Source organism: Falco punctatus (genome assembly GCF_963210335.1).
Source record: "Falco punctatus genome assembly, chromosome: 8".
NCBI lineage: Eukaryota > Metazoa > Chordata > Aves > Falconiformes > Falconidae > Falco > Falco punctatus.
In genome coordinates this window covers 31,129,924-31,149,780 of record NC_137588.1, presented here as the reverse complement: position 1 = coordinate 31,149,780, position 19,857 = coordinate 31,129,924, and the positions used below count along the sequence as shown (strand labels likewise).

Here is a 19,857-nt window from a genome sequence, read left to right as displayed (position 1 = left end):
GTTACAAAGCCGAACCAGAGCAAGCCAAGGTTCCTCCCTTCAAGTCCCAGTGCAGGCTGTAACCAGGCTGCAAGACATCAGCTCCAGCTGTGATCATCTTGTCTGAGCCATGTACTTACCTGGTGGCAGATGGGATTTCCTAAACTTGGGGGCCAAAAAACAGACTGCCTGCCACAAGCGAGGGAACACCAAAGTCAGAATCTTACTTCCTCTGAGTTCATCAAGTTTTTGCCATGATCATATGCCTTCCATACCCCAATCCTTGCAATACCGGAGCATCCTGCAGCCTGGATGTGGGTCACTAGATCAAACTCCCATGTAAGGTGAAATGTTATCTCCACAGATTGGAAACAGATGAATATGAGTGACTTGGGTTACGATTGTACATATCAAAGCAAGCCAAGGAACTAAACTTCTACATCTCCAGGCCAACACTACTGCTTTTATCACTGGATCATGCTTTTTTATGACTTTACCCTGCTCAAAGAGCACAAGCTGCTTCAAAAAGACAATAATCTTATATGAACTGTGTGCTCTAGCATCAAAAAACCAACACAAAAGAGACAACGGACTCAGTCATTACTGTCTTCACCCTTTTCATTACATATCCTATCAAGTTTTACTGCACAAGCTAGTTATTAGGACTTTTATACTCTCCACATTCTTATTTATATTAAGTACCACTAAAAGCCCATATTGATTTTTATTTTTAAACCCTCAAGGAACATAAATGGGATGGTCATTAAAGGAAAAATCCATGTCAGGTTCTTCATTTTTCCAGTTTGCTGCATTTTCAAGAACTCCTGTTTTAATGCGTGATGAAATCTCCACTGGAAATCATTGCTGTAATTAGTTTAATGAGGCAGGTCATTGCACTGGCAGGTCATTGCACTGAACTGTTTACAGTCCCTGAAATTTTTAGCGATATTCAAATATATGTTATATCAAGCAACATCCTGTTGTTGACTTGCATGCTCTTAAATATTGATGAACCTAGGCTGAGTATCCCAGTCCTCCCCTCTCTGAAATCAATAGTTAGAGCTTGCTCACTTCAGTGAAAGCTGATTCAGAAGCCAAGAATTTACCTGTTTCTACCTGGTTTATATGAAGAACATATCTGTTCCAGGAGCCTGCCGGGAACATACAGCTAAAAAATACATACACACAATGAACAGACACTTGGCACAATTTATACTTGTCCAGGGAAGCATTTTATTGTATGTTCCATTAAAAATGCACTAAGGCAACATTAAAGTTGGGTACCTAAGGGATGTAAAGAGCCAGGAAACACAGTACTGAAACTGAGGCAGATCTCTTCACATGTCTGTTCAGACTCTTAAACAGCAACATTCACCACCTGAGTGTCCTTGCACAACACTTCAGTTTTTCAGTGATCGGGGTATTGCAACAGCCTGTCCTGACATCTGCACTGCTTCACTAAGAAGCCCAGCAGAGCTAGGTACTGCCTACGACTTACACAACAGTCCAGAAAGTTTGCCACCTTCAAAGCTTTCTCTATGGGCAAGGAGAACATTTTTGCGGAGTCTAGTAGGCACAGGATTGAGCCCACAGCAAGCACCTTGACACGTGGCATGTCTCCTTGTGTATCGTCCCACGGACTAGCACACATAGCTATATCATGTGGATACGGCACGTGCCAAGCTTCCAAGTGCACAAATACCCAACCTGCCTTACACACTAGAAACTTCCAGTAATCATTTCAGGCTGCAGCCAAGGCAGCACAGAACTGCTTGCCTCTGCTTTCTTCACTGACTACAGCACCACTGAATAATGGGCACAATTATTTTTCAAGCACTGCCCACATGGGAAGTCCAATTTAAAAAGCAGAGATCATTGGTGAGGTTTGGTTGTCAAAGCTTAAAGACGTTTTAGGAAACTAAAGCAAACCCTTGACTGAGGGCTACATCCTGCCAAGCTTTTCCTTGCTACTCCCTGCCATTTCGCACAGTTAAAGTGCATATTGAAAACACGGCTCTTCTCTGCAACTTCTGCTGTTCAGTAAGCTCTGCTCACACACAGTTATCTTCAACCAAGGACCGATCAACCCTATACAACTGGAAACAATGGCAGAGTACAGACACGGAGGAATACCAGAGTAGACGCTATTACTGCAGCCGCTGATGCTCTTCCTCAGAAGCTACCTGAGACCTCTCCATAAGAAGACCAGACAAATGTATAGCTTCTTTTCAAAACACCTGTTTTAGCTGCTGCCAAGGCTGAGGCCTGAAGGCAGACTTGGTGATGAAAAAGTACTTGCCCCCTGAACTACACTGATATCATCAATAGAGACAAGCAGAAGCTTCTTATGAAGAACTACCACTAAATGATGTCAAATAAATTAAAAGGGTTCCTAGCACAAATCTAACAAGAACAGCTTCCCAGCTACCTACAGAGTTATCCTAGATGCTGTACACCTGAAGGCAGATACCAAAAGCTACATAGCCACTGAACACAGCCCACGTTCTATTTTAAAAATCACGTGTCAGACATGAAAGTGAAAAATAAAAATTAAAGGTTATTTCCATCCATTCCACATTCAGTGCTACTTGTTATTTGGATAACCCACAAGCCTTTAACCCTCCACTGGTGCAACCACACTGATTTACATTTAAAAAAGATATCCTTGATTGAATCATGAATTAGTGTAGAAAAACTTAAAATTTTATTTATTTATCACAGGCTGCCAATGTTAGGCTGCTGCTGACCTGTGCTAGAAAGGCATTTTTTTCAGGCTGTACAGTAAATTAATTCTTCAGCCTTTTCAACTCGTGGCCTTTCTGTTGAGGCTGCCAACAGATGTACCAATTAGCGTTCACTGCAATGGTAGCTTGCTTTCACAAGGAACCAGTGGGGGTCTGAAAAAGACTTATAGTTGTAAAACCCAGTTTGAAAAAAAGCTTTGTGCACGCATTTTGGGTTTGCTTTACTTTAAACATAGAGTGAGCAATGGATTCTTACATCCTAATCTTACCACATACAGCAGTAAGAAACATAAGTCCACTGAAACCAATGATGGTGGGCTGGCAGGGAGAGAGCCAAGTTCACTGCTTGGTTAGAAGCTGGAGGTCTTCATCTTGTACTGGGCTAATTGGCTGGCATTCTTATTAAAGAGTCCACAAAATGGCTCAAAACCTTGGGGTTTAATGCACCGGAGGAAGGAGGGAAGGTAGGTGTGGAAAGTTGTTTTTCAAAGCTAAATTGATAAAACAATTAAATGTGCAATTAAAAAATTAAAAACCTGCACAGGTTAACTGTTGGCTTTGCAAAGCACCAGCTGCGTAATTTATCAGGTTGGTTTATAAAGGGACTGAAAAATACCCAAGGACAGGAAACAAATTTCCTGGACATTTCAACAACACATCAGAACTATAGTGCATTTTATTATCTCAAGAGGGTTTTTTTGTCTTCCCTTCCATTAGGGGGGAGCAAGAAAAGGCGTATCAGGGCTGCATCTCCCAAATTTCCTTGCATCTCTTGCAGTTTCCAAGAACAAATTAAGGAGGGGGAGAAAAAAACAAAACCCAAAAACCCACCACAAAAAAAAAAGGGGGGGGGGGGGGCAAAAAAGCTGCATTTTCCCTGTGATCACTTCTTATCAAGGGAGGAAAACTGTGACAGCTCCAATATCCCGCTAAGAGTACTGACATTTTTTTCTAACCTTAAGTCCTGCAACAACAGTTTATATAAAGTCTCTGAAGAAATCCTATGAAGAGGGCTGGGAAGAAGGCAGGTTTAATGAATTTAGGCTCACATATAAGGAAGAAATGTTGCAAGAAAAACATTTTAATAGCTTAATCCTTTAACAAGCAAATGCACACTCACACTAGCAGTACTGCCAAAGCAACTTTTTCCGCTCTCTTACCTCTGGCATCAGTACTGGCCCACAGACTTTGCTAAGGCTGATGGGGTATGAGAAGCAGGAAAAGCAACCCCAAGCAATGAGAGATGACTGACCACCACCACTTATCAGCATCAGAGACTACTCAGATCTGTGCCTGTTGAATGTGCATGGGAAGGCTACAGCTCATGGTGGTGCCAGGACATTATTCTGCACAAGACTGCAAGAACAGGTACACTTTAAAATAGCAATGTCATTTGTGTTAAGAAAACATAATGGAAAGTAGCTCCTGTGCATGAAAAGCAGACACTTTTAGAACCCATTTCTGAACTGACTTCAGAATTTCAATCCTAGAATTTAAACATCTTTCAGTAGCATTTGAATTGACTTATCAGCAACGTGGTTATGTTTATTTTGTGCAAGACTGAGATGTGCTTTGGAGAAAAATGCCAAAAATATAGAAAGGGATATTTGTGGGGTTTTTATTCCTTTGACAAAATCCAGTCAGGAAGACTGCAACCTGCACTTATCTGGGAAATATTTTGGACATAATTATTTTTAAAATTGCATTCAACTCAGCAGTTTCATGGGGAAACTGAAAATACAAACAAGGGCTTTTTGTGCTCAAGTGATTCAGGAGTATTAAGTCTCAGCGAGTCCCCATGTCACTAAAACATTTAACAACACTTGACTGGCAGCATAACCTATATTTAGAGACATTCAGAACCCAGCTGTCATCTTGGGCATCTAAATAAATCGATCATATGTAGGCACAGATATCAAGCAGCACATACAGACATGGAGTCTTTATTCTCATTGCTAATAGAAGACTATCACAAGTGGCATAGGTGCCTTTATTTATGTTATGGTTCATAAATAGCTTTGGTTGGTGCAATACATCTTCTGTTACAGACTTGGAAATAGGCCCGCTAACATAACTGTGTTATCTCACATTCACAAATACGATCAATCCACGGAAAAGCTCCAAATCCTTTGGGGGAAAGGGCCGTTTATTTGTTCTTTTGTACAGTGCAGGAGATCTCAGTTCATTTTTTGAAGGTTTTGCGTAACACATAGAAAAAACATTTCACATGTCTGCAAGACTCTAGTCTGGATATATCCGGGGTAACACTATGCTCACCACCAGCAGTCACAAAATTCCAGCAAAATGCTTGAATAAGGAGCACAACACTGCACACCCTTCACAGATGGCTGTGGAAGGAGAATGCCTTCATGCTCCTCGCTGGTTGGGTCACCGTCTACCTATGCTAAATATTCAGATTTACTGAACATCCTCTTAAAGGCTTTACACAAAGGAGTTTCAGAAGGTTAAAAATCCTGCTTTGTGTCCCTAGTGACCTGCAAAACAAAAGCAGGATGAACTCATCCTGCCCACCCACACTCACCCACGTTTCTTGGGGCTGGCAGTAAGGACTCGAAACAGCATATATTCTGTTTAATGGTTGTGCTAAATGACTGCATAAAAGGTATGAGGTCTCTGAAAGCAAGAGGTGCAAGCTGCAGACCTTCCTGATGTGTTTAAATCACACATAGCTGTTCTAGTGGAACCTAGTTGTGCTAGGCTGCACTTAACACAAAATGATGTGACACCTTTAATTGGGCTAGTAAGTGCAACTGATTGTAAATAATTATAGCAGGGCCCTCAGGGATGATCATTAGTAGCCACAGGCATGGAGACCCAACCGGCCACACTCATCACAGCACCTAATTCTGCAGTTCGTAAGTATTATCAGGGATACATTTGCTTCAGCTGTTATCTTCAGCACTGGGGGCAAGGGGGAAGCTTCTAATTCCCCACATGTCTTTTAATACTACACTCCGTTAATGCACTGGCCATCTGATTATGCAATTAAAGCATCACCGAAAAAATTATCCCTCTAGTAAAAGAACTTCTCACAAACACATGACTGATAGATATGCTAGAAAAACTCCATGTCACATGTATGCTGCATGGCGACACACGGTTTTAAGTACTTGCTAATGCCAGGCCAGTGTTGAAATCCCCTTGCTTATTTTAGTTACACAGGATATCCTACATTCTGGGCCTATTTTGTACATGTTTCAACTTTTTATTAATATATAACTTTTAGGAAAAAAAAAAACCAAAACTTTCTCATCCTAAGCTACCAAAGTTAAAATAAGTAAGATGTACCCTCATACCGCTTGTTTTACTGGAGTAATTTATCTCCTAATATTCATAAAGTGACTCCATTAGCACATTTAAGAAGTGCTAGAAGATCTTTTAATCGTGGAGATAACTATTTATGATAGTTGTCTTTTGTTAATTAGTTTGTAAGCCTTACACACTCTGCTGAGGATGCCCAGAGAGAATTCTTACGAACACAGATCTACACATGTACAAGCTGGATTCTGCACATAGGCATACTACTACCACCTGAATGTAAATAAAATGCCCCAAATATTCAAGTTGCATTTAAAATGGAGTTGTTCTGGCAAGGAGCATTCTTTAGCCCAATTCTGAGCAGCTGGAATCTGTTTATCAGGAGATTGCAACAGCCCAGTCCAGGCATTTAATTTACTTTTAAAACACCATTTGCCAAAGTACTGCTGTACCTTAGCACAGAATGACCCTCAGAACAAAATACAACTTGCTGGAAGCGCCCCTCCTCTCCAAATAGGTCATGCTATATTGATACCCCTAAAATTGCATTATTTGTGTTTTAGAAAATATTACAAAAAAACCTAAAAAATGAACAGAGCCCCGTTTGGGTTTATAAATAACTTGAATTTACTGCAAAACTTGATTGCAGTTGTGTGTATTGATCTACTCTTAATCTGACTTCCTAAACGAATAAGGTTTGCAGAGACAACTGCCAATTTCTTCCCTCTTTTCCTCCTCCCAAATACAGGACTGGACTCCTTTACCCTTTTACAAACTCAAAAACCAGCAAAGCTTTTAAATACAACTAGATCTCTGTAAATATACCGAAATCCAGGGCTAGAGAGAGGAAACTTAATCACAAGCCATTGTGCACAGAGAGGGAAAGGAGGGAAATTCCGCAGTTACATTTCTATTTGGCAGCAGTTGCTCAGCCAAACAGCAAGTGTACAGCTCCCGAAGAGCAGCAGCCCATACTGTCACTTGCACACCAGGGTGCATGGAAATCTGGGGAAGGAAGGAAGGATTTGGGTAACGAAGGGTAACTCCTGGGCAAACCAGGCTTCATCAGTTCTGCTACTTGTGTTTTGGTTTTCAGACCATTTTAGTCCTCAGTCCCACTTTCATTAGTACAAATAATCCAGTGAACACAGCAACAAAACGGCAGTCAGTCACCTGCTTCAGTGGATCAAATCCCTAGACATTTTATTGGGCAAAGAAAATTCATGGTATGTTTTTCAAATGAGTCTTATGAGCAGACCTTCAAAAAAGGCATTTTGGAGCTAACTCCTGCTGGCTTAAAGGGAAGCAGGATTTCAGCCGCTGTGCCAAGACCCTCCATTGTTCAGCTGTGAACACACAGCCTGACTCCAGAGACCTAACCTTCAAATCTGTGTCCATGAAACTGAACATCTCACCCAAGTGCAACTGCCAGCACAGCAGCAAGAAGAGACAGACACTGCATCACACAGCATAGTAGATGTGAGCATGAACCTTCCGTTGCAGACACAAAGAATTGGTAGAACCAGCTACGTAGCTGAAACTAGTTTCATCCTAAGTGAACAAAGTGGTTAACATACTCTTCCAACAAAGTGGAAGGCGAGAAACCCACTGTATTTTATTGCTCAAGCTAAAACCTCAAGTCATGAAAAAAAATCAGCCCAATGCATTCTCAGCTGAACCGTAAGCAGTATCACTGTCAGCTCCGCATTAGTTTTCAAAGTCCTGGGGACTTTCTGAACTTAGATCAAGTTTTAGCATAGTTCAGCACAATACATAATGATCATCACCCTTTAACATTGCCATAGAACAAACTGTGGCAGAGGAGTGAAAATGCTCAAGAGGACACAACAGCAGCCACAAACAGGGACTCAGGAGTTGACGGTTCTCAAGTTGAGTTGTTCCATCAACCAGGGCTCTGCTTTGAAAGCAACTACCACAGAAGACAAGCTGAAAATTGGAAATCAGGCTGTAAAATCACGAGTCCTCAGGACTATTCAAGCATCATTACACTCTTCAGTTATGTTTTGATTCTGCCTATGAAGTGTCACTTCCAGCAGCACATCTCTGTCCTAAACTTGGGAGTCAGCAAATTCACAAACATTTCATGCCTTGTGTATTTAACAATCATCACAAACAAGAAAAGCTTGGACTTTAGAGTTCACAGCTCTGTGAAACCTCCACAGAAAATCATCATTGGTTTTGTCAGCAAGCATTTGGCTTGGGGTGCAGAATAGAAAAAAAAAACCCAAACTCACATGGTGCATGGAACATCACTAGCACAGATGAATGATCTTTTATAAACTTGTCAAAGTCCTCATCAGTCAGGTGATAAACTGCATTTTCTTCATCTGCCCAGGGAGTCTCTGGAGCCTGTGGCTGAGGTGCCTGTGGGCTACAAGACAGACACAGCTTAAAAGCAGCTCTTTGGTGCCAAGCAGTCATCTACAAGATGGACCGTGAAGAACCACTTTGTGCAGATGTCCGTATATGTATGACACACTAACCCTACTCAACAGCTTCTGTAATTGTACCCACCCAGAACTCATAAGCACTGAAACACTGACAAAACTAGAGGAGGAATAAAAAAAAAATAAGAATATCCACAAGCAGCTCACGAGGACAGATCAGCAATGGAAGGGTTGGTTATTACATGCTTGGTTATTACATTACAGAAATCAGACACATTTTCTGTTACTTTTACCCTCCTCAGCAGGATGCTCCCCTTCTCACAACATTCACACTTGGTAGGTCACAGGAGCCATTGCAAATGAAAGAAAAAAGCTGCAAGCAGAAACAGTCAATCTAACCAGTCACCTTGAATACTGACAGCATGATTCGGGCTGACAGGAAAAGGAGGTGCAGTGTTGGGACCATAAGCTACCTACACAGACCATTTCCCCAGGAACGTATGGGTTTACCCTGAACAATCCTGTGACCTGGAGAAGTACTGTTATGTCCTCACTCTGCAGTGGGCTTGCAGGCCTAATTCAGCAAAGCTACTCAACTGTATGCGTAAGCTAAAAGGCAAGTGACATGTTCTACCAACTTCACTATGACTGCACATGAGTTTAACCATCTCTGATAGATCAGAGCTAGAGAGACTGCTCAAAGACACAGCGGCAAATCTGGAAACGGAACCCAAGCTCCTCTGGATCAATCCAGTGCTCATCAGCCCACTAAACCACTTTCTTGGCTTTTATTAACATACATTAAAAATAGAATTTGGCAGATGAAAACTAAACTGTGCTAACTGACATTTTATTTATTAAAACAGTGTTCACATAAAGGACACCCAAACATATGAACATTTGGAGCCAGACTTTGAAGCTATTTTATCCTTGCCAGTCATAGTAACGAGTTCCAAATACCCCCCAAAATTTTCCAAATTCTTTGGCAATGTACAGGTCTGGATGTGACCCCATCTCTGGTGAAAGCAGATTTACTGTTTTTGATTAAAATGTATTATTGTGTTAGCTGCCTGGAACAAGGAATGGCAAACGGATGATAACTCGTTTATCCTGCCTTGCTCATTTCTAGGCTGAAAGCCTAGTTTGATAAAAAAGGCAATAGAAAGATACACAGATCCAGATAGCAAAATCTGTTGATGTAAGCAATGGGTATGATCCAAGAATATTAAGCAATCCATGCAAAACTGTGATGCACACCTCTCCTGCTGCTTATGTGATAAACGAACCAAGAAACAAACACCAAAGCAGAGATCAGGGCTACACTTGGCCAAGCAGCCAAGACAGAAAAAGAGGTAGGTCCCCATCCACAAGAGTTTACTCTCTAAAAGCTTAGTAGATAATCAGTTTGCTTGTTGCCAAGCCTGTAAGAGAGTAATAACCTGCAGGTATCCTGGCAGAGCGAAGGCTTTCCAGAAAACACCATGACACTTACTGAATTTGGAAGGGGAGGTGGGTTGAGTAGGCAGAGCATGATGAATATAGACACAGTGGCTACAAAGCAGTGGGAGAACACTCTTCAGCAGGACCTGGCATGGCCTATTTCAGTAAAGAATTAGTAGAGCAGGGCACAGGATGTTTATTTAAATGGTCCAATTTAAAATGCTGTGCATGCTAATAAGCCTACACAGGAGTTGGTAAGAAGCATCTCAAAGCCTGGAGGAAGCAACAAGCAAAATCTAAAATTCATTTACAACTGAGACAAGGCACACTCAATGCCTGAAGACCAAAAATAGGATGACAGAAGTCTGGAACAGTTATCAAGAGCTAATTCAATTAAAAACAGAGAACAAGTTCTTGACTTAACTGAATAGCTGGGGCTAAGGAAGGGCCCATGAGGAGTCCTTAAAAACAGCAAGACAAACTAAGCAGCTACTAAAAGCAGCAAGAAACTGTCTGGCTTGCCTGCCATCCAGGCCGATACAGCTATGAATCAGATATTATTTTTTTAAAACTGTGGTATGTACAAGATAGCATCTCTCATGTTAATAACACTGTGAGTTGGAGTAAGGCTGTATGATGGTTTCTCTGTATCTCCTCATGAAAACGTCTGAAACTCCGCAAGATAGTAGCTAGTGCCTATTAGAAAGACAAGAGAGGTTAAGTATCCTTAAGACCGATGCATTAGCACACTCCAGCATAAGAAAGCAGCACCTTCAATAAGTAGTACAAGAAAAGGTGTTGGAGCCCTCCAAACTAGCAGCTCTTGTTCTCAGAGGAAAAAAGATGAAAAACATCCTTTCAGTAATTTAAATAATTCTATCCTTTATTAAGTTATATCATGCCCTCCCCACAAATTCGCACAGGTAATCACTTTCAGCACTTTACCAGTAACATTTAGAGGGGAAAAATAGAGAAGGGGGAGAGGGAAGAGAAACAATTGCTTTTCTTCAGTGTGTACCTAGTGTCCACAAAAAATAGGTCATTTCATATGGCTCAGTGTCTGCTGGATTCTCTTATGAGAATCTGCGATGATAACACATGCATGCACAGTATAAAAAGGCACTGGCTTTCCTCAGCATAGGCTGCCATGTACATTCTGGCACTGCTGTACCCCTGCTCCACAGAGCAGTATCTGGCACCAGGGTGACTTCCTGAAACTATTTCAATATTATTCTACTCTGAAATATAGCCTATACACTCTGCAGCTATCTAATTACGCTCTTTGGCTTTCCTAAAGCCCTTGCCATACCATTTGACTACTTATACTGCAGATTCCTCAGAGTAATATAATGTTACGCACATAGCGGATTTACCCCATGTACGGTTTTAATTGCAGCATCAATTACTGGCAAAATTCAAGTATGAGTAATTTCTCAATGTGGTTTCCTTAAAAGTTGTACTTATTATACAGAACAGGGGCAAGAAGGCTACTGCTCAGATCATCTTTTGGGAAACTAATAAGCATGCACTAACACTAAGTGAGGACAAACAGCTGTCTTTAGCTCTGGACTGCTGAAATATCAGCCAAAACCTACAGTGGCTTGTTAGCAGAGATTATCATTGGAAAGAGCTTGCAGCTGTTTTGCTTTGCCTCCAATAGCCATGTTCACTTGGTGTCACAGCACTGATATAAAGGCACTGCATATTACAGGGATTATCTGGACATTATGTGGGCAGGCAGGGGAAAAAAACCACCCCAATCATCTAATGGTTCACATGTGGTATCCCAGAGATAACCACATCCTGGCAAAACTGAAAAGTATAATAAAACACAGCTGATGAAGTCATAACCTTGCTCCAATGGCTGATCATCTCCTCAGCATTGCTGGAGTTGCCATCTAGATCATTTATATCTGAAGGCTTAATGGACTAAATACGACTTAAAGACTATGGCTAAATTCCTCTTCTTTGATCCACTAGGAAATACTCACTTGTAGTGTTTGTACCTTCTGATGCTAACAGGAAAGCTGCTGTTATTTCACTTGTGGGCTCCCAATCCTGAAGCACCTAGTCTACCACTGCTAAAGACCCTGGGATACCTCCAACCACAGGCATGTTCCCAGAGTAGCCCCACTGGTACAGTAAAACACATTTATTCTGAGCCAATTTATCTAAGCCATGTTATCACAATGGTTTGCAACTGTCTGTTCCTTCCCATGCAGTTGTTTCCTTCTATTAGCTTCATGTCAAGATTATTTCTGTGGCTGCAGCAAACAAGGGTGCATTACAAAGATGACATAATGCCCAAGAGCCAGGGCTAACTGCTGACTGTATTTCTCCATCACCATGCTATCTCTGCTCTCTCCAGCTGCTCTATCAGCTTCCCTGACAATGTGCAATTTGCACCAGCTGAAGAGCCACTATACACCCACTCACACAATTTTTCTGTCTCTCTCAACTGCTAGTCCCATAGGCTCATTCAGCCCCCCAAATATTTATGACTGCAGATAGCTTGCTTTGGGTAGAACAAGATGCTTTCAACACCACTTCGTGCCGTAAAAGGAAAGACAGACTTATAAATTACTAGCAATACGGGCTGCCTTGATCTCTGGTTTGCCTCTGTAAGACACTTTAAAGTAAAGGCTGAAGAACTAGTGAGAACTGCACATGTGGTATATACCTTTTTAATAAGACAAAAAAAGTCAAGACCTTTTGCAAGGTATTAAGTTCAGGCACCCAAGATCACTGGAAGTTTAAGCAGGCATTTTTAATGAAGCCGAGATCTGTGTATCTGCATTTACCTTGGTCCACAGTCTCCTCCTATTAGAGATGAAATGCAATTGTGAAATGCAAGGCATGCAAGCTAAAAACCAAACATTAGGCAATCTCTCTCTGTACTAGTTTAGCCAATCTCAGCAGGGTAGTTTTGTTTGTTCTTCCAAGAAGAGGGAATGAGGGAGAGATGGCTCCTCCTAAACCATTACATTCTGTAAATAACAAAGAGTGTATAAAAGGTGGAGTGCATGAAGTTCAATGCCTTACTTTTTCAGCCACTCTGCTATATCTGCCGCGGTAGCACCATAGTTCTCAAAGTGGAACAGGAACTTTCCTTTCCTGTTAAAGCAACAAAACAAGTTTCAGTCCTTGCCCTGGAAGATAAGAACATGCAATTATAGTTGAGTGTATTATTTCTAAAATAGTAGCAAAACGTAACTGACTCAAAATAGCAGATTGTAGGATATCCCCGGACATTGTATTCTTCCTTTATCCTTTCAAATTCAGCAGAGTAAACATTCATCCCCGCAAGAACCTGAAAAAATAAAGCGCAATCATATTGATTCTTACAATACAGCAGGAACATTATAACTTTTTTTTAGAGTTAAGTAAAAACAACTGGACAGGTTCCGACTTCATTCATATTACTCTAAAGAAAGGGGATCTCTGGTAAAAGGCAGTGAAGTTTTTCTGATTTTATACAAGGGGGAACAGAGCAATATTTCAGTCTAGTCCACAGAAAGCCCACCCCAATCAGCTTGTCACCTCCTCCTTGTTCTGCAAGCATCTCTGTTTCTTTTTATTCACCCACTAACAGAAATACCTAAAGGGAATTCTCTCAATGACACTACTTGTGCTATTCTTTGTGTATTTGGATTTTAAGCTACAGTACAAGCCTAATGAGATTTTTTTTTCTTCTGCAAGTACATGGCTTAGTTTGCATCCAAACATTAGCTAGGACACAAGAAGTTCCACCCTCATCTCTCTAGTTTCCACTCCAGCAATGAATTTACTATCTCAGCCAATGTCGAGAAGCTCTAACGAGCCACGCACTGGCATTATCCCAGTTCAAAAATGGACTTACTGAATGGCATGGGGAAATCAGCATTATTTGGATGGAAAAGTATTATGTACCCTATTTCCATAAACTCAGGAAATACCACATGGCATTTATATGCTTTAAATATGTTAACTTACCAGACAGGGTATAACGAGACTTAAGAACTAACCCTGTCCTACAGATATCAAAGAGGGGCGCAGAAGCATAGCAGCTTTTCAGACGAGCAAGTGAAACAAAAGGCCTCTCCTCCACTTTCCTTACTTCTGTCCCAACCCTTCCTCTACCTCAAAAGCCCTTCACCCCAAGCTTCAGGCTCAGGGCTCCTGAAAACTATCCTGTGCCCTGTCCAGCTATCTTCTAAAAACTTCTGATCTGAAAATCTGAAGACAGTACTGATTCTGAGTTTCTGTGGGTGTAGGATTCACACAGAGGTTATTCTGCTGTCAAACCTGCAGCCAGTGAATTGCTGAGATACCACTTCATGATTAACTTAGTTTATAGCATTGACAGCTTAAATCATTTTAGCAGCAGGGTCTTAATCCAAACCCCTCCTCCTTCCTCCTCCCAAAACAGGATTTTCTCCTTCCAGCTGAAATACCACATCACAATTTAATACCAGTTTCCTGACTGCAGCAAACTGCACAGACCAACCAAATGTGCTCAGAGCCAGCATGAAATAAATCTTAAAGCAGAAAATCCTCATTTGAAGGTCAACCTTTTCTAAGAATGTGCTAGAAATCCACAAAAAGATACTTTGTTTTCTCTCCCCTATCCTGAGAAAGGATAAAGGAAAGTTAACTGAAAAGAGTACAGAAATAGGTTTTACACTGTCTGGCCAAGTCTCTTTGAATTTTCCTTGTAGTTCCAACAACCAGATTGACTTAATTCATATGAGATTATCTAGACTCAATTCTCCCCTTCCCTTAACCCCCATATCACCACTTAAGGACAGGTAAATGCAATAGGATCAAGACACAGTGGTTGCTTTATAAAGCAAGAACCAGGTTCATCAACTAATTCCCTCATAAACACCAGTCTACCAGATTTCACACCTGCCATGAACTTTCAGGGGGTTTCCTAGGTCTTAAATGAATGTTCTCAGCCATTCCAGGTACTCTGCTACAATGTCACTGTGTCCACCCAGCCTGCAGTGATTGATACAAGTCAGTAACTTGGATTCATTATGTTGTTTGTATATCGTACGAAGCTTAGTAAGCAAAAAAGCCTGTTACAACGGGATTACTTTTTAATGACAGAAGTGACAGCTTTAGCTGGCCTATAGCCACAGAATTATGTAACATCAGGCTGTCAGGGACCAATCAAAATATACCTACTACCCACAGCCAGGATCCACACTCTATACCTAAGCTGCTCCTGCCAGATGTTCAGCTGATTTGCTTTCACCAAACAACTAAACAACCCTGACTTCAATTTAAGTCCATTACCTCATGTAATAGCCACAAGAATCAGTTTATTCCTCTCACCTCTGCAGTGACATTTGACATCTTTCAATCCCTCCCACCAAGCTACCTATAACCTAAACGAACTTTGAACATTTCCCAGCTGGCCATGTCTTCTGAGCTTCTGGCCATTCCTGTTCTACTGTCACCTCTCCCTTCCTTCACAGTTTTGCTTGACTGGATTGCTCCCAAATTGGTACCGCACACCACTACTTGAAGCCTTCCTAAAACCAAGTTTAATAAAGAGAATTTTTTGTCCTTTATTTGATATCTGAAATAAGCATAGGAATTTTATGCTTCTGAAGTCTCATGTTTTTATTAAAAAAAAAAAAAAAACAAGAAAAAAGCCCACCATGAGACAAGCACCAAAGGAGGAAAGCGCTTAAGTAAAGGCTCAAGCCAGTCTTTACTGAGTAAAGCATTCTGGCACACTCATGAAGTCCACAGGCATTAAGGAGATGCTAAAGTGCTTTGCTGACCACCAGTTAGCTCCTCCCTGCACTGAGGCCATAGTGCATCAGTGACAGTCACTCAGCAGAGCCCATCCCACCCACAAACCACAGGAATCTCTCATATCAAGGATAAAAGAAGCCATCCTCTTACAATGTAGAGCTTCTTTTTCCTTCTGCACTGGGTGTAATGGAACTGCAAGATCTAAAGCGAACATACCACTGAAAATGCCACACTGCCTTCCTCTCCCTAATAGAGCCAGGACAAGAAGCAACCAGTCCCAAGAGAACACAGCAGCCAGTGACAGGTACAGTTCACCTTTTCATTTTTAGGACCTATGAACCAGCCAATACTGTACTTAATTTTCCTGCTATATAATAGCAATAATCGCTTTTAAGCCTGGCACATCCTGATAGCTAATGACAGGTCAGATTAAAAGGTCAAACCTTCAGCTCATCCAAACCAATCATAAACTTTCCAGCAAAGTCTGATCTAGAGGTCACCATCGCGCTAAGGTACCCCATGGATAATTTATGACGAGTACAGTTAACTTTAGAAATGACAAACTGTGTACACATCCCACTCAGGAAACTAATGAGGCCAACTTTAGATGAACAGACTGATTTTTGTGAAAGACACGGGTGGCAGTGGCGTAACTTGGCTTTCCTCTGAACTGATCTTGCACTAAAACCACTCCACTACAAAAAGCACCCCTTACCTGAGCAGCATCAAGCACAGTTGCTGCCAGTCTCAGAGCTGTGCCACAGACCTGGCACTCAGCTGTGCAGGATTAGCTCAGATCTACAGAAACCACTTCCAAGTGAGGAAGGAACTAGAATAGATCCGGAGTCTAAATTCTGTAGTAAATCAAGCTGCACACGGACCAGGAAGGGATAATTGCAGGAGAACGCAGTGCTCTGCAGCATGCCTCCTCTCTGGCGCTACCTCTGCAGTAGATCCTTTACGCTCCCAATTCCGGCCCACTCCACACCCCGCACTGTGCCCACACGGGGGACAGGAGTGCCTTCCCAAGGACGGCAGCACGCTAGCCGCCAAGGGGAGATGGCATTAGAGTGCTGCCTGGCTAGATGAAAACACTCTTGAAAATATCTTCAAGGGTTGTACCACGTCCTAAATAGATCTGAACAACTCCCACTCGTTTCAGCCCTAAGCAAACAAGGATTTAGAGAAAACTCTTCTGAAAAACAAATAGCTGGGAGAGCGTGAGGGAGTCTGACAGCACTCGGCGCTTATGAGCAGCAATGGCCAGAGCTGCCCTAGCAAGGAACCACAGTGCTTCATCTTTTCCTCGTCCCATACTGCCTCTCCTGAGGAAACCTGTAAGCTCAACAGTGAATGACCCAACAGTCAGAGTCAGACCAAATCCAGCTGAAGCCATGAAACAGTCTCATTTCTTTGTCACTCATGTATTATTGGTATAATACAAATTATACATTAAGCACATTATAAAATCTTCACTAGAGAAATGCCTTTGAATTGCTTAGAGAGATCAATAAGCCGTATTAGTACAAACAGGTAACTAAATTATTGTGACTGCTGTTGATGGATTTTATTGCAGTCAAAACTGACTTTCATTTCAATGCGGTACGAATGCTAACTTTGTTGGCAGAGCTATAGTAAAACTGCACAACTTTATTAATGCTTACGCTTAGTGGCTAGGAGGACAATCAGTAGCTAACGTAGGGAAATCCCCCTCCCATGACAATGTGATTCTCCACTAAAAAATTGGATTAATGATTACTATAAGGGCATCCACCCTTGACCCTGCTATGAAACGTCAGGCCAAAAAGCTGATTCAAACCCATTACGGCAAACATTTTTTATCTTTGCCAAAATGAACTCAAAAGGACTACAAACTCACAAATGAGAGTCTAAACACAAACCCTTTCTTTCACGGCAAGAACTACACTTTATCTAAAGGGAAAGCGAGTTAACACCTCATTCTCCAAAGTTTTAAAAAGAATAAAAACCAAGGGACAATCCTGAAGGGATGTGGAGCAAAGTCATTCATTTCTGTTTTGTTTCCACTTGCTTAAAAATTCCCCACTTCAACAAATATCTGTGGTTTTAAATACTCAAAGAAGCGTCAAAAGGATTTTTAAAATTTCATATAAATCTTATCTTCTCACTTACATATTTACCCTTCAGTTCTGTGGCTGCCTGCTGATAAGATGGCATCATTCTCTTACAAACACCACACCCTGATAAAAAAGAAATTGTGTAAGTAATATGCCAACAACTCTATTCAGCCAGTCCTACAGGATTTATGTTCCAAAGCACACGAAACAACATGGTTTTAAATTTAAAACAAAATAAAACAAAATTCACCTGTTTCACTAAGTAATTATTATTTTCTAAGAATGTTACTTCTTGTTACATGTAGCTGTTTTTCCATGTTTTTCATGTTATTAATTTTCATACTTATTTCTCAACCCAGTTTTGGAAAGAGTAACACCATTTTACATTCCTCAGGTTCTGAGCTGAGCCCAGAGGGGAACATAAGGTGAAATTCACACATCAAAGTCAATGGAAGATGTCATGCTTGTGAACTCAAACCAAAGAGCTTCGTGCATTTCTGGTCTTTAAGGGATGGGGAGAGGTACTTCAGGTTCACCCCAGCTTAACAAGTCTTTGAAATTAATTTGAGAAGCATTGCATAAACACATTAAGCAGACATCAAAAGTTAAAACAGTGCTCTGTTAATTGAGAAGTCGTAACTGGGAAGAAGCAACACCCTTTGTAAGATACAGTAACTTTATGCACTGAGGAAAAGACAAAAGGCAAGTGAGGAAGACCACTAATGTATAGTTGGAGAGTTCTAAGAGCTGTTTGGCGATGCTCTGACTGTAAGCAGATTAGCAGTAAATCACCTTATAAGCAGCAGGTTTTACCCCTGCCAAGTAAAATGTGTGCATGCACAGGGGAAGAGGCAGGAGTGCAGGCAGCATAAAAGAAAGGAAGCTCTGCTCAAACACTCCAGACACTTAATTGTGGAAACTCTTGGATCCACCACGGGACTGTAGTCAACGCTTCTGTTCTGGTGAAGAGATGATAGTTTTGAAAGTATCTTCCAGAAAGGAGGAACAGATTCTGCAGCCATTGGTTTAGGATCACATCAGCATGCCTTGGAGGAACATCCTTTAATCAAAGGACAGAGAGCTCTTGTTTCTGTGGTCTTTCCACCTTTGATCTCTGTGCTGAAATTGCCAGTGAGGTTGTTAAATTAGTGCTGGTCAAAATGACTATTTCTTGGTGGGCACAGACCACTCATTTGAGGCCCACTGAGGTCTTGCAGCTTCAACCAAACCACTGGGCAGACATTAAAAGATACGAGTTGTCAACACCGTCTTCTGGGTCCTCTGTTTCTTCTCTCTTCAGAAGCCTCAGGCCCTAAACTCCCCCAGCTACCAATTTCCCTCTCTTCCCCTCTTCAACCTTTTGCTGCTCCCTGGACTCCCTTCTGGAGCACAGGCACGTACCAGCCTCCTCCACCCAGCCATCACCCCTACCATCCTTCCATTCCCAGCTCTGCTGCTGCCTCAGAGCTCTGCTCCCAAACCCACTTCGGTACCCCTCCTGCCCACACATTTCTGGGTTATACTGTTCAGGACACTGTCAAGCCCCATATATCCCTATACAAGCATAAAAGTTATTTTTTTCTTCTTGTGTTTCTTCTTCTATTTTGTCTCAAAAGTGCAGGGCTTAAACACACACATTACTTTTTCCACTAGTTAACACTTCCATTTTTAAAGCCCTGTTTTCAATGATGTTGTAAACAGCTGCTTTTTGCTGCCAGATCCAGACCATTTCCTACAGGAGTCTTCTTTTGACAGTGTTAACTAGAAATAAATCTGAATGCCTCTAAGTATACCTATTTTTTCATATTTAGTGCTGTCTGACTTTATAATATAGGTCCAGAAGTACAGTGAATGGTCTCCAAATGGCAGGTAATATCTTCTAAAGGAAAGCATGTCTTTGCTCAGAGTCGTTTTACCCAGACCAAGTACTCCTGAAATACTGAAGAAACTACATTTAAGTCTGCAGTAGCTTTCATCTCCTTCTGCACTGCTACATAATGAAAGAGCCCATTTCCTATGAATCTGCCACAATGAATCTAAAGCCCGTGCCTCCAACAAAGCAGAGAAATAATGCAGCTGTCTTCCCCACAGCTTCCCAGACAAAGCCTCTCACTTCCTCTCATGCTAAAGACCTCCTCAAGTCACCTCTTAAAAGTAAAGCAG

At 41.5% G+C, this 19,857-nt stretch overlaps 1 protein-coding gene across 1 annotated transcript in view; it reads right to left on the bottom strand.

Annotated features, from left to right (window-relative positions):
- The window catches only part of PDIA5 (protein disulfide isomerase family A member 5), a 103,018-nt gene that overhangs the window by 44,428 nt on the left and 38,733 nt on the right, over positions 1-19,857 (bottom strand). The window contains exons 8-11 of the mRNA XM_080399768.1: positions 17,750-17,817; positions 13,069-13,160; positions 12,893-12,964; positions 8,258-8,394 (exon numbers count right to left, since the gene is read on the bottom strand). Of these exons, the coding sequence (XP_080255894.1) occupies positions 8,258-8,394; positions 12,893-12,964; positions 13,069-13,160; positions 17,750-17,817 (369 nt within the window). The remainder of the gene's footprint in view (positions 1-8,257; positions 8,395-12,892; positions 12,965-13,068; positions 13,161-17,749; positions 17,818-19,857) is intronic.